We start from the raw sequence: 26839 nt of genomic DNA on the forward strand, positions 1-26839 counted from the left end.
GCCTCCCCGTTCACCGGACACGAACCTGTGGAGAATCTTTTGGATGCTGTGGAAAGGTCAGTTGGAGCTTCGGATTCTCCACCCAGCAATGCGAGGGAATTATGTACAGCGGTGCATCATGCTTGGATGGAAATACTTGTGGAACGCTTTCGTGAACTAATGGACTCAATGCCTCGCAGTGTGACTGCCCTTATCCAGGTGAAAGGTGGGCCTACCCGTTATTAGATATGTATCCCACGATTTCTGTCCACTCAGTGTACTAATATTAATACTAAATTTGAGGTTGAGTGTTTGATGGTTTGTGGTTTGTCCTCTTCCATTTCGACTGGGTGTTTCACTCTTTCTCTCTGTTTCTTTCTCCTTTCTATTAACTTTTTGTTTTCGTGAACCTTTTATCAGAGGGCTTTGTTGAGACTGGTGTCCTTTTTTTTTTATCAAAAGTTCAAAACCCAGGTCTTTTAGTGTCAAACACTTATTATTATTATTATCATTAACCACGTGGTGCAAGGAAGCCCCAGGCTCATGATGCACCAGCCAAAAAAAAAATTTTTTTTTTTAATTACCCCGAGAGAGAAAGAGAGAGAGAGAGAGAGAGAGAGAGAGAGAGAGAGAGAGAGAGGGAGAGAAGAATGATGATGTTCAGCTCAGGACCCTGGGTGTGCCAAGCCCATACTCACCAGATGTGAACCCCTGGGGTTAAATAAAAAGCAATATACTTTTTAAAGCAGTGCTTTTTAGTTATAGTAGTGCAGTACTAGGGCAACTCCTGGCGAAGTACCTCGATAATATGGGATGGATGTATTAAGCAGCGGTTTCAGTTTGTCCACAGAACACAATGTATCTTACTACTCTGTGGTACAGAATCAGACGATGCTTGAGGTACGATGATTGTACTGTATCTGTTTTATTATATCGTAGCTTTATATTTATATTGTATCTGTTAATCCGGTGTAATCTATGATATATTTGCGAGATAAAGTAGGAAAACAGAATTAAATAATTATCATATATTTAATTTGTAATGACCATTAATGTTCCTTGGGTTCTCTCAGTGCGCAATACTACATATACTCTTTTAAATTTTTTTTTTTTTTTTGGTACATCTTTCATACTTTTCTTCAGGTGGCAGCTGATTTTCAATCGGAAGTGTATTCGGTGTTTGATTCGTGTTTGTGTATTTTGAGTTTTGTGATGATACTTGTGCTGTATTTAGCTTACAAATGTTTTCTAGTTTTTTTCGGCGTAGAGACAGTGAGCTCTCCCAAATTACTCCTCTCCAGGCACAACGTAAAAGACAAATCGAATGCCTTAGAAATTGCAATCACACGTAAGAATTACATGTTAACTTGAAGTAGTTGACATTACTATTTCTTCTGTAGGAAATAATATATATGTTTACCCGCGCACTCTCTGTCTTTTCATTTCTTATTTTTACATCAATTTACTATGGTTTTTGTAGTGAATTTCAGTTTAGAAAGTTTTGGCCAATTTTCATTGTTGATATTGTAATACGAGTGAAACATTTGGAAACAGCTATCAGTGGCGAGTCGTTCCGAGGGTGTCAGGGGTGCACTGCACCTTGGCGCCTGGAAACTGAAATTTACATACACACATGGAAAAAATTTTAAATATGACACATTTTTCTGAATATGAACATGTTACTGAGAATTTGTTGATGTGTGCATAATGCTTGTCTACTCCAAAATTTACTACATAAATTAATCCGTCAATACACTTCCATTACTCTCATTAACAACCTGTGGAAGTTGATAGCTTAAATAAATTCAATGAGGAACTGGACAAACGTTTAGAGGGAATGGATGTGTGAAATGTTTTTTTTTTATTTTTTTTTATTTGGCTGATGCCACATCAGCATGCTTTGTTGCATGCATCACATGTCTCTACTACTTGTGCGAGTTCCAGGTGGGCTCTAGCTTTTTTTTACATGGCTGTACTTTCTTGGTCAAAAAATTTCCAGAAACACTGGTCACAGTACCTTTCTAGGAAATTGGTTGAGGAGCTAATTCGCTTATATAAAGAAACCAAAAATAAGCATTGTATGGACTTTATGAACAAATTTGTTTGATCCTTCTCTAAAAGAAATTGACATCAGTACTATTGACTTGTGTGAAGAAATGGAAAATTTAAGTTTTTATATATTCGTTAATATACCTTTCTAGGAAATTGGTTGAGGAGTTAGGAATTTTGAGGAGGAGCTAATTCGCTTATATAAAGAAACCAAAAATAAACATTGTATGGACTTTATGAACAAATTTATTTGATCCTTCTCTAAAAGAAATTGACATCAGTACTATTGACTTGTGTGAAGAAATGGAAAATTTGTTAAGTTTTTATATATTCGTTAATATTTTAGCATGGAAGCATATGATGTGTTACAGTATATTTTTTCAAACATACACATACTTCTTGCTATGTTTCCCAATGTTTCTATTGCAATATGAATATTTCTCGCCCTTCATGTCACCATAGCACATGGAGATCATGCTTTTTTTCAAATTAAAAATGCTAAAGAATTATTTAAGATCAACAATGAGGCCTCTGTAGCCGAGTGGTCAGGAGCAGTAGCATACGCTCCTTGAGTAGATTGGTTTTCAATCCCCTGACTGCTAAATACGGTCGATCTGCCAACCCGCACTGGACCAGTGTTGCAGATTATGGTCCATTTCCCTCAACATGAATTGTTGAGGAAGCTTCCATCCTGCAGTGGGTTGATAATGGCTGCAGTTTACCTTTTTTTTTTTAATGATGCAAGAAAGGTTAACAAATTTGCATCTCATTAGTATTGAAAAAGATAGTTTCCAGTTTCAATATTTTTGAAAATTTCAATGATTTTTCAATAACAAATCAAGAAGAATAAACATTATTTAGTTTTGTACCATGATGTATTATTTGTCATATAATTTATATATATGAACATAGTACTTTTGTATGTATAAACTTCACTTCATTGTTTATTTTCTAATTCATTTTTAATTTATACTTTTTATTAGTTGTCATTATGTAAATTTTGTTGTCAATAATTAAAATTTATTAATTTTGTTATTAATTATCATTATATGAATAAAAGTACACCAAAATATATAAATATTTTTTGAGGGGTGGAGCCAAATTGCAATTGACACCTGGGCACCACATTCCCTAGGAATGCCCATGAGAGCTATACTATTTATAATGCATTAGTTTTTTGTAATGATGTAAAATGTTATGAAATGGGTATAGTGCAAGGAAATTTTGATGGTCCAAAGTAAAGGGTTATGTTTCACTTTTAAGAAGGGTTGACTGTAGCAGGTTGAGGGCTACCTTAGGCTCTGCCAACTGCTATGGTACTTTCAGGTTCCTAAATAAAAATGCTCTGTGGAAAATGTTTCAACAAATTACACTGGAAACTACGAACATATTTATTCCAGTGGTAGAGTAACAGAAAAGGATGCCAAAAGGGATGACAGGAGAGGTGATGTAACTTGCAGAAAAGGATGCCAAGAGGGATGACAGGAGAGGTGATGTAACTTGCACATCAAAAGAAGGGAGAATGGGATTGTTACACATTACTTTATACTGCCACATATGAGTACCATAATCTGATATCTTAACAGTATTACAGATCAGATCATCAATCAGTTTATTGTCAAGAATATACATAGTGGCTTGCCCCATATAGGAAAACCAATGACCAGAAGGATTTACATAAATTATAAAACGTTATATTAGAAAAGAAGATACTTGTGTATTATCCTCTGAGTAGTTATGATGACATGCTCTAGCCGTGCAACCATTGTTCTAAGGAAATATTCATATGCATAAATAAAAATAAATAGACATAAATATAAATTGGTTAGGTTATGTTACACTTACTTGTAATTTACACTGGTAGGAGGATAATAGACAAGTATTGAAAAAAATATCAACATAGAGTAATTGTGATATATAATACAGCACCCAACACATTGTAATCATTAAGAATAGAAATAAATAAGATATATATATATATATATATATATATATATATATATGTATACATAATAAAATAACCACTTACAAGCCATTTACATACAAATTTACAAAAAAAGTCTGGTTTAAATGAATGGGACATTGGACTTTTCTGGAAAAACAAAAGTTAAAATTTTAAGTCATAAGTTAAGATCTTTGTAGAATAAATAAGATATATCTGAAACTTCTAACCCAATATAACATATATTGGGTTAGAAGTTTCAGATTTTTAACAAGCTGGGTGGAGGCAATATCTAGAATATTTATATCTTTTGTTAACCTAAAGGAGAAATGATGATTAGCTGTTCATAGTCTATTGCAATGTTTCCCAAACTGGGGTCTGCAAAATATTCAGAAGGGATATATATATAGAGGTCTGCAGATCTCAGTAGTTTGGGAGCTATGATCTATTGCATAGAGGTATGAGAGTTGCCCGGAGTTTTTAGGATATAGTAATTTGCCAACCATTGATGGCCCACAAACAGTACAGTATAATATAGTCAAAATGTTTTCAGAATAAGACTAGATTGTATTTAATTATGGAAGACACTATATTTCAGACATTCAACCTTGAAGGGTCTTGATTTCAACAGGCCCAAGGACAGATTTATAAAAGATACAGTGGAGAAACCATTTGTCTGAAATTGGAGCTGGATTTTCCAGACCAAATTTAGGAAGCATGGAATATATATTGGGTTTTATAAATTTACTGAAATATTAACTATGACATTAGCCAAATGAACATTTGGAGCTATTGTTGAAGCTATTATTTTAAAACCCAGGTGGCTTTGGTAAATTTGTTTGCAAGGTGGCTGCAGTGCTCAGAAAAACTGAATTTTGTATTGTGAGAGAGAGAGAGAGAGAGTGTTCAACCTGAAAGGGATCAGATTGTAAATAAATTTGTAAATGTTCTGATTTGAATGGTTGAGCAACAGGTTTAAACATTTTAGGTATTCAAAAAGCTTGTTTAAAGTGTTACAAAGAAATCTTTGAGAGCAGATAGATGAAGACAAGGAGTCTGACATTGAAAAAATTTTGATATCATCTGTGTAACTTTAAAACATTTTTATGAGTTTGGAAAAAAGAAATATTATCTTTTTGCAGTAGAGGATTGATAACTTTTTTAACCAAGCCCTTAGTCATGTGAATTGAGTTTAACAGAGCAGTATGAAAGATGTGAAAGTGTTATTTGAATGAAAGGTCTTAGTTAAACCTGCCTGTGTGAAGGCACTTTCTGATCTCAAAGTGTGATGATGTTAGTTAGCAAGTTTTTATATTTATATTATATTCTTGAGTTGTTGATTTTGGACTTAATAAGTGTGCAACAGTGGCCCTTTTTCGTTTGTTAAATTCTGCTTTGACTTATGAGAAGTATAAATAGTCTGTGTCAGCCAATAATTTCCATAATTTTTTTTAAAAGCCATGGACAGTTGGTGTTGGGGATTGAGGTCCACTACACCTTACAAATGGAAGGGTCAGCTGATAGAAAGGAAAGTCCTGCATGAAGCTGAAATCGTACTAGTTAATGAAAGCCATTAGTGAAGAAACTATTTCATTTAGACAGGAGAAAAGATGCTCCTAGAATTCATATTTGGAAGAGTAACATAATACTCTTAGTTCAGAAAAATTTAATATTAAAGGAGCTGTTTTTAATTTTTGATTTGTCATTGCTTCTGCACCTGACGTTAAAAAAGAGAGAGAGAGATTTAGTAATGGGATGGTCAGAATTGAAAGAGACAGGTGAAGGGAAATCACGGCCATCAACAGCATTAATAAAAATTTGATAAAGTATGTTATTCCCCCTTGTTATGGAAGAAATAATGGCCATAAGATTGTCTGTTTCAGATTGATTTTTAACATTGTTGCTAAAATTACTAGTTGTAGACTTGGACAAGTTGAAGTCGCTACAAATGGTAAATCTGTTTTTTTTACTGTTTTTATTATGTATATAATAAAAACTATCTCTGTTTATTATGTACATAATAAACACTCTGCTTATTATGTACAATATAGAACCTTATAACCAGCATGCTTGGGAACTGTGGGTTTCTGGATATGGGGGTTTTCTGATTTTTGGAAAGCCAAGCTTAAAATATACAAAAAAATAAGATAAAGTTCAGGTAAATAAAAAAAAAAATAAATATTTATAACTAACTTATTTTTATTCTCTTGTTCTGAATTCACAATGAATGTATTCTAAGTTGATTCACATCAGTTATATGGCATCATCATCAGAGGGAATATTTTCAGAAATATCTCGACTGATTGAGAAAGATTGGACACTGCTCTTCTTGGACTAATGTTATTAGTGGAGTTTCCTGGAGTTCAATGTTGGGCCCTCATGTTGTTTTCTGTATTTATCAATGATATTGATGAAGGTATATCAGGGTTAATGTCCAAGTTTTCAGACAATACAAAGGTTGGCAGGGTTGTTAATGACAGTAAACTACTGCAACGGGGTCTAGAAAAGTTGAGCAGATGGGCTGAGAGGTGCCAACTGAAGTTTAACATTCACAAATGTATAGTTCTGCATATGGGTAGCAGTAACCCCAGAGTAACGTACCAACTGTGTGGTACTGTAGTGAATGAAAAGGACCAGGGGGGGGGTGGAATTGTGCAGTCAGATATGAAGTTTTCTGAGCAGTGCAGCCAGGCTGCAAGAGTAGCTCATGGTGTTTTATCAATGATATACAGGAATTTTGCTAGCAAGGATGAGGAGGTGATTGTTCCCTTGTATAAGGCAATGGTCAGGCCACACTGAGTACTGCATACAGGTCGGGAGGCCTCATTTTAGGAAGGATGTAGAGCTGCTAGAATGAGTACAGAGAAGGGCAACGAGATTGGTGAGTGGGACAAATGGTTGCTGTTACCAAGATTGGCTTAAGTTCTGCAAATTGCAGAATCTGGAGATTATGCACCTGTGAGGTGATCCAGTTGAGATGTACAAGGCTTTGAATGGTTTGAGCAATGGGATGAGCAGTGATGATGGGATTCTTCCTCTTGCTCATATTACTCACCTGAGTGGACAAAAATTCAGCCAGGAGGTGTTTGATAGTTGGTACAAACTTCAATCTGTTGTAGTGGTGGTTGACAGTTTAAATAAGTTCAAGGCAAGCATTTGGAGTGATTGGATGGGTGAAATGGGAAGATGTTTTATAATTATTATTTTTTTTATTTGGCTGATGCTATATAAGCTTGCTTTCTTACGCCTCTACTTATTTCATATGCCTCTACTAATGCTAAGATGTAGTTGATGGGATAGATACACCCATCAGCTACATCACCCATCATCACACAGAGATAAATGCAGTGCTGTAGTCATAAAATTAGCAGGCTATGAATGTTATAATGTTAAATATTTTAATAATATTTGTTTTTTCAAGACTTTCAAAAATCAGAAGGTATCCGTATATGCTATTCACTTAAGAAAATTCAGAGAGTATATGGCATTAGCATTAGTGGAGGCATATGATGCAAGAAAGCAAGCTTATGCAGCATCAGCCAAAAAAATTAAAAATAAATAAAAAATGAAAAAAACCACTCCCATTTCACCCCTCCGTTCGTTTGAAATACCTGTCCAGCTGAGCCTTAAATTTATTTAGGCTATCAACTTCCACAACAAGGGATGGAAGTCTGTTCCACCAACCAACTACCTGCTGACTAAAGGCAAATTTCAGCAGATCTATCCTACATATGTCTTTCCTCAATCTGAATTTATGCCCTCTCAGGTGATTATTCTGAGCAAGAGGAAGAATCCCATCGGCATTGAGCATGCTCAAACCATTCAAGGCTTTATACACCTCTATCAGATCACCTCGCTGGTGCCTAGTCTCCAGACGTTGTAATTTGCAAAACCTTTAAGCCTTTCTTCGTAAGAGCAACCCTTTGTTCCATTCACTAATCTTGTTGCCCTTCTCTGTACTCATTCCAGCAGCTCTACATCCTTCTTGAAATGAGGCCTCCAGACCTGTATACAGTACTCAAGATGTGGCCTGACCATTGCCTTATACAAGGAAATAATCACCTCATCCCCGCTATAAAAATTTCTGTATATCATTGACAAGACACCATGAGCTACTCTTGCAACCCGTCTGCACTGCTCAGAGAACTTCATATCTGCCTGCACAATTAGCCCCATGTCCTTTTCATTCTCTACCACTGTCAGTGTAGTATCACAGAGTTGATATGTTGCTCTGGGACTGCTGTTTCCCATATGTAGGGCCTATGCCCACATATACCCTCCACTACAGTTGTGGATAAATGCTGTACATGTACCTGTAGAGGTTTGCTTTGAAGCCAGATTCTGAAACATTTCTTGTAAGCTAAGTTGTTTTGATGTTTTCGTCTTTCTTTTATAAGCAATTCCTGAATTTTATAAAGACATTATGTGATGCTCTGTAGCAAAACTTCTGTTCCATTCCCTTAATCAGTTCTGTAACGCTTATTTATTCTATCAATAGGGATTCATTCTTCAGCAGTAGCACCATTCTGATTTTCATCATCACTCTCATTATGTTTATTTTTGTTACCAAATTACAGATTTCACAATTTCACTGTAAAGCTGAAGAGTAACTGACATGTGATCATCAATATGTAGGCGTTCTTCCACTGCATCTTCATCCAATAGCCGAGCTTCAGGGCATGACAAATTGGTAGCATAATTCGTCAAGTCAATCATTTTCTTTTCTTTATATATCCTAAATCTAGTAAAATCAGGCTCATCTTCATCAAAGAACATCGATGCTATCTGCAGATAAGGCCAATGCATTTCAAACTGTCTTTAGCAACCCTGTTCCAGACTTTTTCAGCAATCCAAATTGCATCCTTAATATTAAAATCTCTCTGAAATTTCATTATTCCAACACCTTTATTACATTCTGTGAGCATTTTATGCTAGAGTTCATTCTTATAAATGCACTTAAATAACCTTAGTATTCCTTGATCCATTGGGTGAATCAGACTCATAGAGTTTGGTGGCAAATATATAGCAAATGCATCATCTTTGAAAAGAGCTCAGCAGTAGGGTGTGCTGAATAGTTATCAAGAATTAACATTATTTTGCTGTCATTGGTAAGCCCAGCAGACATACAATGTGCCTTAGCCCCTGGAACAAAATGGTTTTCAAACCAGTAAAGGAAGATTTGTTTTGTTATCTATGCTCATTTGTTTGCCTTGTAAATAACTGGGAAGACTAATTCCTTTGAAAGCTCTTGGATTTTTGTTTGTGCCAGTAATAAGCAATTTGGTTTATGCGATTCCGCAGTATTCCCTTACACTAGCACTGTTAACCTGATTTGGATTTCTAGAACCCACTGGGTGCCAATTCTTTTGGTGTAACATTTTTCTAAGAATATACTTCCAATATAAAGAAGTCTTGTCAACATTATACACCTGCTCTGCAGTCAACTTTGCTCATCAATTAATTTTGCAAATTCACCAAAATATGCTTCTGCTGCTACAAAGTCAGCTTTTTCTCCTGCTACAGCCAAGATACGAAGATTATTATGTTTTTAAAATTTTTCATACCAGCCAGATGTATACTCACATGGTGTTGTTAGGCCTGATTGATTATGAAAAATTTTTCTTGGGCCATGATGAGAGAACGAGTTGTGGGTATTCTTCACTTTAACTGTCGTATTCATTCCATTAATACCCATTTTTATTTCTGTGTTCTTCATCTGGTGTAATGTCTTCCTGTATACCATTAAGTTGGGTAAATCGCTATCACAATAAAATTTTAACTGTTTTTGTTTTTTTTAAATCATAGATAGACTGTTGCACATGGAAGACTACTGTACAAATTGGAGCAGTATGGCATTAAGGGTAAGTTTGCTACAATGGATAAAAGGGTGATTGAGCAGGAGAAGACAGATTGGTAATCAATGGATGCTGCTCTTCATGGACTAATGTTATTAGTGGAGTCCCCCAGGGTTCGGTGTTGATCCCACTGTTGTTTTGTATATTTATTAATGATATTGATGAAGGTATATCAGGCTTAATGTCGAAGTTTGCAGATGATACAAAGGTTGGCAGAGTTGTTAATGACAATAATGGCAGTGTGCTATTGCAACAGGATCTAGAAAATTTGGGCAGATGGGTTGAGAAGTGGCAACTGAAATTTAACATTGACAAATGCAAAGTACTGCATATGGGCAGAAGTAATCCCAGAGAAATGTACCAACTGTGCAGTACTACACTTAGGGTGGTAGAAAATGAAAACGATCTGGGAGTAATTGTGCAGTCAGATATGAAGTTTTCTGAGCAATGCAGACAGGCTGCCAGAGCAGGTCATGGGGTATTATCAATGATATTCAGGAATTTTGCTAGTAGGGAAAAGGGGTGATTATTCCTTTGTATACAGGTCTGCAGGCCTCATTTTAGGAAGGATGTAGAGTTGCTTGAGCATGTACAGAGAAGGGCAACAAGATTGGTGAGGGGAACGAAGGAATCTTCTTACCAATTGGAGCACCTGAAGACTAGGCACCTGCAAGTTGATCTGATTGAGGTGTATAAGGCCTTAAATGGGTTGAGCACGCTGAAATCTGATGGCATTCTTCCGCTTGCTGAGATTATGAACCTGAGGCAACATAAATTCAAATTGAGGAAAGTCAGTTGTAGAGTAGAAGTGCAGAAATTTGCATTTAGCCAGTGGATGGTTAATTGCTGAAACAAACTTCCATCTGTCATTGGGGAAGTTGATAGCTTATAGCTTAAAGCAGAGGATTTTTTTTTTTTTTTTTTTATGAGAACCCCAAACAAGAGAGGTATTATAACCTATAGTACTTAGTACCGTGCTTGGGTTGGAGGTTGAGAAGACGAAAGAAGATATTTGTTGATATTGGACTTGAACTTCTGTAGATTGTAATTTTCAGGAAATACGTATGAAGGAAGGTTGTTCCAGAAAACGGCAGTTGAATGAATAAATGAGGAAGATGAAAAGTTGGTTCTGTGGGTTGGAAGTTGGACAGTAAATGGATGTTGGCTGGTGGCGGCACGTGTTCGGACTGTTTTGAAAGAGAGAGCGGGAATTATAGAAGCCAATTCAGAAGAACAGTGCCCATGGAAGTATCTGTAGAAGAGGCATGCAGCAGAAACAGTGCGTCTATGAGAAAGCGAGTGGAGAGACCCTGTTAGAGATGAATCATTAATTAACCTAACTGCCCTCTTCTGAATGGAATCAAGAAGCCTGAGAGAGGTTTTGGGGGCACCACCCCAGATGTGGGAACAATATTCCATGGCAGGGCGGATTTGCGATTTATACAGAGTGAGCAGCTGTTTGGGAGAAAAGTAACGCCGAGAGCGAAAGAGAAAACCAAGTTTTTTAGATGCAGAGGAAGCAATATTTGTAATGTGCTTGTGCCAAGAGAGATTAGAAGTCAGGGTAATCCCCAAAAGAGATATATCATTTTGCTTAGAAATCGGAGTGTCACTAAAGATAAGCATAGGAGCAGAAGAATCCTTTTTGCGAGATATAAGACAAGATTGAGTTTTAGAAGGGTTGAAATCAACTAAGTTGTCTTTGCCCCACTGGAGAATTACCTGAAAATCGGCATTTAAGGAATTGGCAGCAGATTTTCGAGAGCTTGAAGCTGATTGAGCTGGACAAGGTTTCTCAAAATGGAAAGTTGAATGCAATGTGCTATCATCAGCAAAACTATGGATAGGATTTCCAGTCAATGGAAGAAGGTCATTGATATACAAGAGGAAAAGAGTGGGGGAAAGAACTGAACCTTGGGGGACACCGGCATTAGTGGAGAAGTTAGAAGACAGAGAGCCATCTACCATCACCCTCAGTGAGCGATCAGAGAGAAAACTGGATAACCAATTACTAAAAGCAGTTGGCAAACCATAAGATGGAAGCTTGTTTAGAAGACCTTTATGCCCAACACGATCAAAAGCCTTTGAGATGTCAAGAGCAACTACTTGTGTTTCACCGAACCTTTCCATTGAATTAGTCCATAAATGGGTAACATAAGCCAGAATATCACCAGTGAATCGACACTGACGGAATCCATACTGGCGATCGTTGATCAGACGGAAGGTTTCTAGGTAGTTTAAGAGTTGGCGGTTAATTGATTTCTCCATTACTTTAGAAAGAGTAAAAGTAATTGCAATGGGACGATAATTGGATGGGAGGGATTTGTCACCCTTTTTAGGAACTGGCTGGATATGAGCAAATTTCCAAGCAGAAGGAAAAACACCTTTGGAATAAGAAAGTGAAAAAAGGCGGCAAAGAATAGGAGTAATTTCAGGAGCACAGGTTTTGAGAACAAGTGGAGAAATACCATCAGGACCTGGAGCTTTCTTAGCATCGAGATTCATCAAAATCCTTCTGATATCCTTTTGACGGAAGACCACAGGAGGCATTGAATGGAGCGTGTTAGGAATGGTGGGAGGTGTTTTACCAAGATCATAAATACATGAGCTCGAAGAAAAATGGGATGCTAGCAGGTCAGCTTTATCCTTGGCCGAAGTGACAACAGAACCATCTGGTTTGGACAGAGGTGGGAGCAGAGATGGGCAAAAGTTGCGGCCAATAGCTTTGGCAAGAGACCAGAATGCTAGGCTACCATTAGGGCAAGAAGCAAGTTTTCTACTCTTAGCCTGTTCAAACTCTAGTTTGGACTGATTAATAACTGCTTTACAATTGTTGCGAGCTTTGGTGTAGGCAGAAAATGAAACTGAAGAATTAGAAACAAGCCAATTACGATATGCAACGTTCTTCTCTTGGACAGCCTTAGCACATTTATTGGAAAACCAAGGTTTAGATAAAGGACGAGATTTTAAAGTGGACTGTGGGATAAAGGATTCCATTCCTGCAAGAATAATTTCACTGACACGATCTGAGCAAAGGTTGACATCAGAAGTTTTGAAACAGTAATCAGACCAAGGAAAAGAAGAAAAGAAGTCTCGCAGGTCATCCCATTTTGCATTCTTGTAATGCCAAACAATACGAGGTTGGGAATAGCCATGAGATAAAGGTTCCATTGGAGAAGAGACAATCACCAAGTTGTGATCTGAAGTGCCTAAAGGACCTCTCACTTCAACCTTGTACTTAGAAGGGTTGTTTGTGAGAAAAAGATCAAGTGTATTGGCTGTATGATTAGGATTGTCCGGTATTCTTGTAGGTAAATGAACAATCTGTGCTAGGTCATTAGTAATTGCAAAAGCCTCAGCATCTCGACCTGCTGGGTCGGTGTGACTAGAAAACGGAAGCCAGCTGGAGTTGTGAACGTTAAAATCACCAAGGAAAATTACCTCACTGTTAGGAAAGTTGGACTGGAGAAAGTCAAGTTGCAAAGAGAGGAAGTCAAAGAGCTCCAAGTGATTAGTGGAGTTGGGAGAACGGTAGAGACAACAGATGAATTTTACACAATGAGGTAGAGAGATTTTAAGCCAGAGAAGATCAAAGAGAGGAGATTCCAAATTGCCAAGTCTCTGACAGGGAATATCAGAACGGACATATGCACAATTACCACCTTTGAGGCGAAAGGAATCATACAGCAAATAATTTGGACATCTGAGATGAGCAGTAGTTGAATCAACTGATAACTGAGATTCAGTCAGAAAAAGTACATGGGGTTTGGAAGACTGCAAGTGGAAATGGACATCGTTGAGATTAGAATTGAGACCACGTATATTTGTGAAATGAATTAGGAAGTCCTTGGGAGGTTTAGATCTTTTCGCAGATAAGCTTGCTCTATTATTTTGACAATTCATGGTGTATTCAATAGTAAGAAAAAGTGGGTGGGACATGCTGTATGAAGTAATGAAATTTTTGGATATGGCGTACATGTGGTAAGAATATACCCAGATTCTTGACATAACGTGGCCTCGACAATGCTCCCCGCATACACACTACTCGGACTCCCTCCAGTCACTATCTGGCAGAGTAGAGGTAGCAAGATTATACACTAGCTGATCCGGAAGCTTCCTAGAGAGTTACCAATAGGTTCAGTCCGGTGTACTAACTAGCGGCCGGCCTGCGAACACCGTTTTAGAGCTGTACCCTCGAAATGTAAGGAATATTGGATCTCGCCACGACATTCATCATAACCTCAAAAATCATCAATCATACTGCATGATGGAAGAGATAGGGAAGGGTTGGCCGGAACTTAGCTCTAGAGACTAAACATGGGTTCCACCACTTCAAGCCTCCAATAAGCAAAGTGGTGGTATTTCACCGGTTGATGAGAGTCATCTACCACCTAGTACTGCCTGGTAACATAGAGGGGCGGCGTTCCTCCATGTGGTGTGGGAGCCACACCTCGACCCCTGCTTACGTTGGTTCACACCTGGGTGGTCACCCACCATGTACTTGTGCATGAAGGTTATACCCAGGATTACTAACAGTCCCACCATCGTGAAGGTGCAAGCAGAGGATTTGGCTGTCATAGACCGTCCGGACTTCGCCGAAATTGGGTCCACTTTGCCTTGAGTGTCACCCGAATATCAGTTCCATCAGCGTTTTAGACTCCCAGGTAGACATTTGGTCTGTGACAGCCATATCCTCTGCTTGCACCTTCACAATGGTGGGACTGTTAGTAATCCTGAGTATAACCTCCATGCTCTAGCACATGGTGGGTGACCACCCAGGTGTGAATCAATGTAAGCAGGGGTTGAGCTGGTGCGGCCACACCACATGGAGGAATGCTGCCCCTCTGTGTTACCAGGCAGTACTAGGTGGTAGATGACTCAACAACCGGTGCAATACCTCCACTTTGCTTATTGGAGGCTTGAAGTGGTGGAACCCACGTTTAGTCTACAGAGCTAAGTTCCGGTCAACCCTTCAAGATATTTGCCATCATGCAGTATGATTGACTTTTGAGGTTATGATGAACATCATGGTGAGATCCAATCTTCCTTACATTTCAAGGGTACAACTCTAAAACGTGTTCGCAGGCCGGCCGCTAGTTAGTACACCAAACCGAATCTATTGGTAACTCTCTAGGAGGCTTCGGGATCAGCTAGTGTATAATCTTGCTACCTCTACTCTGCTTCATACAGCATGTCCCGCTCACTTTTTCTTACTATTGAATACACCATGAATTGTCAAACTAATTGAGTAAACTTATCTGCAAAAAGATCTAAACCTCCAAAACACTTCCTAAATCATTTTAAAAATATATGTGGTCTGAATTCTAATCTCAACGATGTCCATTTCCACTTGCAGTCTGCCAAACGCCATGTACTTTTTCTGACAGAATCTCAGTTATCGGTTGATTGAACTACTGCTCATCTCAGTTGTCCAAATTATTCGCTGTAAGATTCCTTTCACCTCAAAGGTGGTACTTGTGCATATGTCCATTCCGATATTCCCTGTCAGAGACTTGTTAATTTGGAATCTCCTCTTTTCGATGTTCTCTGGCTTAAAATCTCTATCTCACTGTGTCAAATTCATCTGTTGTCTCTACCGTTCTCCCAACTCCACTAATCACTTGGAGTTCTTTGACTTCTTCTCTTTGCAACTAGACTTTCTCTAGTCAAACTCTCTTAACAGTGAGGTAATTTCCCTTAGTGATTTTAATGATCACAACTCCAGCTGGCTTCCGTTTTCTAGTCACACTGACCCAGCTGGTCGAGATGCTGAGGCGTTTGCAATTACTAATGACCTTACACTGATCGTTCCATTACCTACAAGAATACCGGACAGTCCTAACCATACAGCCAACACGCTTGATCTTTTTCTCACAAATATCCCTTCTAAGTATACATTCGAAGTGAGAGGTCCGTTAGACATCTCAGATCACAATTTGGTGATTCTCTTCTCCAGTGGAGCCTTTATCTCATGGCTATTCCCAACCTCGTATTGTCTGGAATTACAATAATGCAAAATGGGATGACCTGTGAGATTTCTTTTCTTCTTTTCCTTGGTCGGATTACTTCTGATGTCAATGTTTGCTTAGAACGGGTCAGTGAAATTATTCTTGCAGAAATGGAATCCTTTATTCTGCACTCCACTTTAAAATCTCGTCCTTTATCTAAACCTTGGTTTTCCAATAAATGTGCTAAGGCTGTTCAAGAGAAGAGTTGCATATCGTAATTGGCTTGTTTCTAATTCTTCAGTTTCATTTTCTGCCTACACCAAAGCTCGCAACAATTGTAAAGCAGTTATTAATCAGTCCAAACTAGATTCTGAACAGGCTAAGAGTAGAAAACTTGCTTCTTGCCCTAATGGTAGCCGGGCATTCTGGTCTCTTGCCAAAGCTATTGCCTGCAACTTTTGCCCATCTCTGCTCCCACCTCTATCCAGACCAGATGGTTCTGTTGTTGCTTCAAGCAAGGATAAAGCTGACTTGCCATATCCCATTTTTCTTCCAACTCGTTTAATTATCTTGCTAATTAAACAAGTTGGAATGATCTTGGTAAAACACTTCCCACCATTTCCAACATGCTCCATTCAATGCCTCCTGTGGTCTTCTATCAAAAGAAGGATATTGACGAATCTTGATGCTAAGAAAGCTCCAGGTCCCTCTTGTATTTCTCCACCTTTTCTCAAAACCTGTGCTCCTGAACTTACTCCCGTTCTTTGCCACCTTTTTTCACTTTCTTATTCCAAAGGTGTTTTTCCTTCTGCTTGGAAATTTGCTCATATCCAACCCGTTCCTAAAAAGGGTGTCAAATCCCTCCCATCCAGTTATCGTTCCATTGCAATTATTTCTAGTCTTTCTAAAGTAATGGAGAAATCAATTAACTGCCAACTCTTAAACTACCTAGAAACCTTCTGTCTGATCAACGATTGCCAGTATGGATTCCGTCGGTGTCGATCCACTGGTAATATTCTTGCTTATGTTTCCCATTTATAGACTAATTATTATTATTATTATTATTATTAGCCATATGGTGCAAGGAAGCCTGAGGCTTATACTGCACCAGCCAAAAAAAAAATTAATTTACCCTAGGACCCAGAGAGAGAGAGAGAGAGAGAGAGAGAGAGAGAGAGAGAGAGAGAGAGAGATGTAGAAGGAAATCACCAAGAAAGAGAAGAATGATGATATCCAGCTCAGGACCTTTATCTAAACCTTGTTGGTGTGCCAAGCCCATACTCACCAGATGTGAGCTCCTGGGGGGAGATGTAAAAGTTCGGTGAAACACAAGCAGTTGCTCTTGACATCTCAAAGGCTTTCGATCGTGTTTGGCATAAAGGTCTTCTAAACAAGCTTCCATCTTATGGTTTTCCAACTGATTTTTGTAATTGGTTATCCAGTTTTCTCTCTGATCGCTCATTGAGGGTGATGGTATATGGCTCTCTGTCTTCTAACTTCTCCACTAATGCCAGTGTCCCCCAAGTTTCAGTTCTTTCCCCCACTCTTTTCCTCTTGTTTATTAATGACCTTGTTCCATTGACTGGAAATCCTATCCATAGTTTTGCCGATGATAGCACATTGCATTCCACTCTCCATTTTGAGAAACCTTGCCCTCCTCAATCAGCTTCAACCTCGAAAATCTGCTACCAATTCCTTAAATGCCGATCCCTACGTAATTCTCCAGTGGGGCAAAGACAACTTAGTTGATTTCAATCCTTCTAAAACTCAGCCTTGTCTTATATCTCGCAAAAAGGATTTTTCTTCTCCTATGCTTATCTTTGGTGACACTGCGATTTCTAGGCAAAATGATATATCTCTTTTGGGGATTACCCTGTCTTCTAATCTCTCTTTGATGCAGAGGAAGCAATACAAATATTGCTTCCTCTGCATCAAAAAACTTGAAACTTGATTGAAAAAACTTGATTTTCTCTCTCGGCGTTAATTTTCTTCCAAACAGCTATTCACTCTTTCCAAATCGCAAATCTGCCCTACCATGGAATATTGTTCCCACATCTGGGGGCGGTGCTCCCAAAACCTCTCTCAGGCTTCTAGATTCCATTCAGAAGAGGGCAGTTAGGTTAATTAATGACTCATCTCTAACAGAGTCTCTGCACTCGCTGTCTCATAGACCCACTGTTTCTGCTGCATGCCTCTTCTACAGATATTTCCAGGGCACTGTTCTTCTGAATTAGCTGCTATAATTCCCTCTCTCTCTTTTTGAAAACAGTCTGAACACATGCAGCCACCAGCCAACATCCATTTACTGTCCAACTTCAAACTCACAGAACCGACTTTTCATCTTCCTCGTTTATTCATTCAACTGCCATTTTGTGGAACAACCTTCCTCCATACGTATTTCCTGAAAATTGCAGTCTGCAGAAGTTCAAGTCCAATGTCAAAAATATCTTCTTTTGTCTTTTCAACCTTCAACCCAAGCACAGTACTAAGTATTATAGTTTCTAATACCTCTTGTGTTTAGGGTTATTTTTTTTTTTTTTTTTTTTGGCTGATGATATATAAGCTTACTTTCTTGCGTCATATGCCTCTATTAATCGTCATATGCTGTTGATACAAAATCTCTAAGCTCGAGTGATCATGAAGTGCTAATGCAGATGATTACTGTGCTGCTAATGGTAAGGGCAGGAGTTTCACTTGCAGGATAAGGGGAACTATGACTGTCTAAGTGAGCTGCCTCTGTAGCCAGGTGGGAAGGAGAAGCAGTGCGGAGCACACACTTCTTGATTAGACTGGGGTTCGAGCCCGTCACCACCAAATACAGAGGATGCGGAAAGGTCGGGGGATGACCACCGTATATCCCGGAGCAATATGGCTTTAGTTGCTAATGCTCCTAAAAACCAAACAACAACGACTGTCTAAGCTACTATATGGTCTCTATCAGCTGAAAAAAAGTGAGGGGAACAAAGTGAAATATAAAATAACTTTAAGCCACCATCACTGAAGCCACAAATATACCATTAACCTGTCAGCAGTCGTGTAAAGGATTGTTCTTCTGTGTGGGGTCACTTCCGCCCATGCGTATGATTTTTCAAATGCACATGCATTGGGTCGAAAAATAATTCAAAATTGTTCACTTTTTTGATGCCATCTTTATTTTCAATCTTTTCTGACCACAACCGTGAAAAATTCATTTTTTGCATTAAAAACATTTTTAATTAAATTTTGAAATTAAAACTACCTTTAGACCTGTTGGTGAGCAAGCAAAATGCAAATTTAAATGCTGCACACTTCAATAAATGCCTGCAGTTCTACACCAGCCCATCATATACAGGAATGCCACTTCAAGAAATATGAAGTTTGCATGTCAAAATTTTGATTCCCGTTGATGCTTCAATATCATGAAGCCAGAGAATGTCACTGATTGGAGGAAAGTGTGCTTCAGCAAAGCCAACTCTCTGTCAATAATTATACTTCACGGATGCCACTCAACATGTGCGTGTAATTAGGTTTAACTTAATTTCTGAATTTTTTCTTATTGTGTGATAATTAACATAATTAGAATTTTCATTGGAGAAATTAAAGTAACATTTTTAAAAACAACTATTAGGGGTTTCAACTGTATGGACAGAGTAGATGAAGATCTAAAATTTCTGAAATATTTTCTGCAGTCTGGTTAACGCTGTGTGACAGGTTAAGGTTTAAGAATATATAACATGACGAAGATACTAAGTTGCACAAATGAGGAAATGGCTATTTTTAATAGTGAAAAAAAAAAAAAATAAATAAATAAAAAAATAGCAATAATGGACAGTAAAACAGCAGAAATCTCCAAATATAATAGTTATAAATTGATTTGTAATAATAGCATAGATTTGGTTACGTTTGCGAAGGCTGAGTATTATGAGTAGTCTCTGGCTAACAGATCAAAGAAAGCAACAAGTCTTATGCATAGTCAATTATAACGGTGAAAACAGAAAATCTCTTCTAACCTTTATGTAATAGTTGAGGGGGAAGTCATTAGTAACCCAGCCAATGAATTGAATGGGCACTTTACATAAATTTTTATGGATGAAAGCTTCTTTGTGGTGAGGAGAAATTATGCTAGTGAATTTGGACTATTGAACTGCAAGTGAAATCCTCAATGTGGAAATCATGGAGGGTTGTTTACTAGAACAACTTTTAAACCTGATAGTAAGCAAGTTCCTTGGTTACCTCGTTATTTTGAGGAAAGTAGTGAAGAAGTCTCTCATATCAGTGAGATTGTCTTATAATGGGGGATTTTAATTTTCCAGATATCGACTGGAATTTGTGGGCTGGTCACTCACTCACACACTAGCAAGGTTTTTGTGGATTTATTGGATGATTGTTTTCTATAGCAGCATGTTTGGGAGGCAACTAGAGGGAGCAATACTCTTCATCTGATTATCAGTAGTGATTCTTCATGCATTAATCTTAAGATAAAGGAACCAATAGGTGGCAGTGAACACAGTGCGCTGAAGTGAGATTTACTCAAAGCTGTAACTAGCATCGAGGGTAAAGGGGAGGTTTTTTTTGCTTTCGTAAAGGTGACTACAGTGGCCTGAAACCATTTTTAAATTCATACGGTGGGACCAACTGATGATGTTACCAACAGCAAATTCAAAATGAGAAGCATTCAAAGAATTAGTCTTGGAAGCTACTAGGCTTTTCATAACAGCTAAGAAATATTGTTCAGGGTTTAGGCCTAAATGGATGTCAGATGAACTAATGAAACATGTGGCAGAGAATAAAAATGCGTGGGGTACATAAATTAACACGGTGACACAAATAAAAACAGCAAAGAGTTCTTTACTTTTGTAAACTCTAGAAGGAAGGGAATGAATCAGATTTGTCCACTTGATATCGATGGTTCAACTGTTGATGATCCTACTAAGATAGCTAACAGAGTAAATGAGTATTTTGCATCTACATTCATAGATGAAGAATTATTCAGGGAAGGGAATGCCAGAGTGTATTCAACTGTGGCAGTGAGCTAGATGATTTTGTAATAACTGAGAGCAAAGAGAAGGAGAAATTGTTGAAGATAAACATAAGAAAGGCACCTGGGGTGGATGAGATCTGTCCAGTTATATTAAAGGAGGCAGCAAAGGAAGTAAGCAAACCTTTAGCATTAAATATGAGGGCTTCCTTAGACTCAGGGGAGGTACCCATGGATTGGAGATATGCAAATGTGACCCCAATTCACAAAGGAGGATCAAATGGTGACACAAGTAATTACAGACACGTTTAACTTCTGTTCCAGGGAAATTAATTGGGGGGCCACTAGTTAAAGAAGCACTGCAGCATCATCTAGACAAGACGTCAGTTATGGCTCGGACGCAGCATGGATATGTTAAGGGGAAGTCTTGTCTTTCCAATTGCTACACAAATTGGAGCAGTGTGACATTGGAGGCAAATTGCTGCTATGGATAAAGGGGTGGTTGAGGGGGAGAAGACAGAGAGTGGTAATCAATGGACACTGCTCATCGTGGACTAACGTTATTAGTGGAGTCCCTCAGGGCTCAGTGTTGGGTCCATTATTGTTTTCTGTATTTATAAATGATATTGATGATGGTATATCAAGCTTAATGTCCAAGTTTGCAGATGATACAAAGGTTGGCAGGGTTGTCAAGGACACTACTGACACTATGCTGCTGCAACAGGATCTGGAAAGGTTGAGCAGATGGGCTGAGAGGTGGCAAATGAAGTTTAACATTGACAAATGTAAAGTACTACACATGGGAAACAGCAACCCCAGAGCAACGTATCAACTCTGTGGTACTACACTGGCAGTGGTAGAGAATGAAAGGGACTTGGGGGTGGTTGTGCAGGCAGATATGAAGTTCTCTGAGCAGTGCAGACGGGCTGCAAGAGTAGCTCATGGAGTATTGCCAATGATATACAGGAATTTTTCCAGCAGGGATAAGGAGGTGATTATTCCATTGCATAAGGCAATGGTCAGGCCACACCTAGAGTACTGTATACAGGTCTGGAGGCCTCATTTCAAGAAGGATGTAGAGCTGCTGGAACGAGTACAGAGAAGGGCAACAAGATTAGTGAATGGAACAAAGGGGTGCTCTTACGAAGAAAGGCTTAAGTTTTGCAAATTACAGTGTCTGGAGACTAGGCACCAGCGAGGTGATCTGATAGAGGTGTATAAAGCCTTGAATGGTTTAAGCATGATCAATGCTGATGGGATTCTTCCTCTAGCTCAGAAAAATCACCTGAGAGGGCATAAATTGAAATTGAGGAAAGACAGATGTAGGATAGACGTGCGGAAATTTGCCTTTAGCCAGCGGGTGGTAGGTTGGTGGAACAGACTGCCATCCCTTGTGGTGGAGGTTGATAGCCTAAAAAAGTTTAAGGCTCAGCTGGACAGGTATTTTGAACGAACAGAGGGATGAAGTGGAAGTGGGTTTTTTTTTTTTTTTTTTTTTTGGCTGATGCTGCATAAGCTTGCTTTCTTGCATCAAATGCCTCTACTAATGCTAATGCTATCGGAATGATTGGATATTATGATGTGGTTACAAAGAAAAATGAAGGCAAAGAATAATTTTGATATCATATACTTGGATCTTTGAAAAGCTTTTGATACTGTTGCACATGGAAGACTGATGTACAGATGGGAGCAGTGTGCCATTGGAGGCAAATTGCTGCTATGGATAAAGGGATGGTTGAGTGCTAGAAGACAGAGTGGTAATCAATGGACACTGCTGTTCGTGGACTAATGTTATTAGTGGAGTTCCCCAGGGTTCAGTGTTGGGTCCATTGTTTTCTGTATTTATTAATGATATTGATGATGGCATATCAGACTTAATGTCTAAGTTTGCAGACGATACGAAGGTTGGCAGGGTTGTTAATGACACTAATGACAGTACGCTACTGCAACAGGATCTAGAAAAGTTAGCATTAGCATTAGTAGAGGCATTTGATGCAAGAAAGCAAGCTTATGCAGCATCAGCCAAAAAAAAAAAAAAAAACCCACTTCCACTTCACCCCTCTGTTCGTTCAAAATACCTGTCCAGCTGAGCCTTAAACTTATTTAGGCTATCAACCTCCACCACAAGGGATGGCAGTCTGTTCCACCAACCAACCACCCGCTGGCTAAAGGCAAATTTCCGCACGTCTATCCTACATCTGTCTTTCCTCAATTTCAATTTATGTCCTCTCAGGTGATTTTTCTGAGCTAGAGGAAGAATCCCATCAGCATTGAGCATGCTTAAACCATTCAAGGCTTTATACACCTCTATCAGATCACCTCGCTGGTGCCTAGTCTCCAGACACTGTAATTTGCAAAACTTAAGCCTTTCTTCGTAAGAGCACCCCTTTGTTCCATTCACTAATCTTGTTGCCCTTCTCTGTACTCGTTCCAGCAGCTCTACATCCTTCTTGAAGTGAGGCCTCCAGACCTGTATACAGTACTCTAGGTGTGGCCTGACCATTGCCTTATACAATGGAATAATCACCTCCGTATCCCTGCTGGAAAAATTCCTGTATATCATTGACAATACTCCATGAGCTACTCTTGCAGCCCGTCTGTACTGCTCAGAGAACTTCATATCTGCCTGCACAATCACCCCCAAGTCCCTTTCATTCTCTACCACTGTCAGTGTAGTACCACAGAGTTGATATGTTGCTCTGGGGTTGCTTTTTCCCATGTGTAGTACTTTACATTTGTCAATGTTAAACTTCATTTGCCACCTCTCAGCCCATCTGCTCAACCTTTCCAGATCCTGTTGCAGCAGCATAGTGTCAGTAGTGTCCTTGACAACCCTGCCAACCTTTGTATCATCTGCAAACTTGGACATTAAGCTTGATATACCATCATCAATATCATTTATAAATACAGTAAACAATAATGGACCCAACACTGAGCCCTGAGGGACTCCACTAATAACATTAGTCCACGATGAGCAGTGTCCATTGATTACCACTCTCTGTCTTCTCCCCCTCAACCACCCCTTTATCCATAGCAGCAATTTGCCTCCAATGTCACACTGCTCCAATTTGTGTAGCAGTCTTCCATGTGCAACAGTATCAAAAGCCTTTCTAAGATCCAAGTATATAATATCAAAGTTATTCCCTGCATCCAGTTCTTTTGTGACTGCATCATAGTATCCAATCAAGTTGGTCAGGCTAGACTTACCCTTAACAAAACCATGCTGTGTCTGAGCTATAACTGAAGTCTTGTCTAAATGATCCTGCAGTGCTTCTTTAACCAGTGCCTCCATTAATTTTCCTGGAACAGAAGTTAAGCTCACAGGTCTATAATTACTTGTGTCAGCCTTTGATCCTCCTTTGTGAATTGGGGTCACATTTGCACATTTCCAGTGTATGGGTACCTCCCCTGTGTCCAAGGAAGCTCTCATAATTATGGCTAAGGGTTTGCTTACTTCCTTTGCTGCCTCCTTTAATATAACTGGATAGATCCCATCCACCCCGGGTGCCTAAGTTGAGCATATGGGCTGAGAGGTGGCAACTGAAGTGTAACATTGACAAATGTAAAGTACTGCATATGGGAAGCAGTAACCACAGAGTACTGTATCACCTGTGTGGTACTACATGACGGTGGTAGAGAATGAAAAGGACCTGGGGGTAATTGTGCAGTCAGATACGAAGTTTTCTGAGCAGTGCAAAAGGGCTGCAAGAGTCAGCCCTGGAGGCCTCATTTTAGGAAAGATCTCGAGCTGCTGAAATGAGCACAGAGAAGGAAAAGGGCAATGAGATTAGTGAGTGGAACAAAGGGTTGGTGTTACCAAGAAAGGCTTAAGTTCTGCAAATTGCAGCTTCTGGAGACTAGGCACCTGTGAGGTGATCTGATTGAGGTATATAAGGCGTTGATCGGTTTGAGCATGCTCAATGCTGATGGGATTCTTCTTCTTGCTCAGAATAACTGCCTGAGAGAGGTCATAATTTCAAATTGATGAAAGACGGATGAGTGAATGGGGTGAAATGAGGTTTTTTTTTTTTTTTTTTGCTGATGCTGTTTAATCTTGCTTTTTTGCATCATATACCTTTACTAAGGCTAATACTGATACCATTAAGGTTAATTATGAGGAGGAAGGCTTTCCTTGGTTTGTAGAAGTTCCATTGATTGTTTCTCCAGTCCAAGAAAACACTTGTTCTTAAGAAAAAGATCAGGAATAGTGTGTGGGATTAGGATTTGGTGGCTTTTTGTTTGGTAAAAACACAATTTGTATATGGTTGTTAGTAATTGACACTGTCTTAGCATATTGACCAGCTTGGACTGTGTAACTAGAAAATTGAAGCTAACTTGAGTTGCAAACATTAAAATTACCAAGGAAATTCCTTCGTTATCAGGCAAGTTAGATTGGAAAAGGTTTAGTTTCAAAGAAATTAAATCAGAAAGTTGACTTCCCTTCTCTGAAAGTTGAATAGAGATAATAGGTGAATTAAATAGAATGAAGTAAAGAGATTTTAAGCCAGCAGAGATCAAAAAGTATAGATTCCGAGTTATGAAGTCTTTTTTGACAAAGAATATCAGAGCCGACATGTAAACAATACCATGTTTAAAGAAAAAGGAATCATAGAGTGACTAATTAAAGCAACTGAGATGTGGTGGTTGAGGTAACCAATAAATTAGTTTGACAGATTGTAAGAGGAAGTGGGCATCATTGAGACCATATATATTTGAGAAATGAATGAGGAAGTTTTTTGCGAGGCTTAAATGTTTTTGGCAGATAAGTTTATTCTGTTTGTTTGACTTTTCATGATGTATTACATGGATAAAGTAAAAGTAGAGTTGTGGGGGAATGAATTAAGGAAATTTTTGCATATGGCATACATACAGGAATAATATACCTTTGACATAGTGTTCTCATTATACATACTACTCTTAACTCCCTCCTTCCATTCACTAGCTGTTATAGTAGATGCAGCGAGATTTTACACACAGCTGATGCAGACACCTCCTAGAGAGTTATCAATAGGCTCAGTCTGGTGGACTATCTAGTGCCGGCTTGCACAAACTGTTTTAAATCCATGCTCTCAAAATGTAAGGCATATTGAATCTTGTCATAAGGCAATGTCATAATGCCTGTCATAATGAGGCCTCCAGACCTGTATACAGTACTCAAGGTGTGGCCTGACCATTGCCTTATACAAGGGGACCTAAAAGGACATGACTCATACTACATGATAGGACAGTTGGGTTGTTGCCAGAGCTGTGCTCTGTAGACTAAACATGTCTACAGAGTACAGGTTTCACTACTACAGGCCTCCAGTAAGCAAGGGAGGGTGGTATTGTATCTGGTATCGAGCATCATATACTATCTATTACATTACCTGATGACATTTAATTTTTCTGTGTAATGTGTATGGCAACACATCGATCACTGCTTACATTTAATGTGTTATCTGTAACACAATGTATATTCAGTAAAATTGTCTTTCATTTTAATTCTTTCTCTCTCTCTCTCTCTCTCTCTCTCTCTCTCTCTCTCTATATATATATATATATATATATATATATATATCCTACTATTTTTCTTATTTATTTTTAATATATATTTTTATTAATTTCTGTCTATTTAACTTTTGGATTAACTGGATTACACACACACACACACACACACACACACACACACACACACACACACACACACACACACACACACACACACACAGTGATCACTGGATTATGGCCACCCCTATGAAAACTGAATGTGACCCGTTGACCATGTAACATACGAGAGTGTGGAGTTAGTCGACCTACATAGCATAGATAAGGTGTCAGTGGTTTAGTAGGTAGTAAAATTCCAAGTGTAATGGGTAGAAGGAAGGATTTATCGGACTTTGATAAAGACCAGATTGTGGGTGTTCGATGAGCTGGTGCCTCGATTTCCCAAATAGTTGAACTGGTGGGGTGTTCCAGAGTGGCCGTAGTTAAAGTGTACGAGGACTGGCATCAAAATGGTCAAACAATGACCCGACAGCAAAACTGCAAAGGTCAGTGAAAGGTTGATGTTAGAGGTGAGCGTCGGGTCCGACAACTTGTACAGGCTAACAGGCACAGCACTGTTGAAGAG

At 38.7% G+C, this 26839-nt stretch overlaps 1 protein-coding gene across 1 annotated transcript in view; it reads left to right on the forward strand.

Moving 5' to 3' along the window:
* Positions 1–1133: 1133 nt before the first annotated feature.
* The window catches only part of LOC150076274 (vacuolar protein sorting-associated protein 37A-like), a 186457-nt gene continuing 160751 nt past the window's right edge, over positions 1134–26839 (forward strand). The window contains exon 1 of the mRNA XM_090387453.1: positions 1134–1327. Coding sequence (XP_090243579.1) covers positions 1221–1327 — 107 coding nt within the window. The 5' untranslated portion in view covers positions 1134–1220. The remainder of the gene's footprint in view (positions 1328–26839) is intronic.

Source organism: Mastigoproctus giganteus, chromosome 13 (assembly GCF_048544385.1).
Source record: "Mastigoproctus giganteus isolate SK-2022 chromosome 13, ASM4854438v1, whole genome shotgun sequence".
NCBI classification, from domain to species: Eukaryota; Metazoa; Arthropoda; class Arachnida; order Uropygi; family Thelyphonidae; genus Mastigoproctus; species Mastigoproctus giganteus.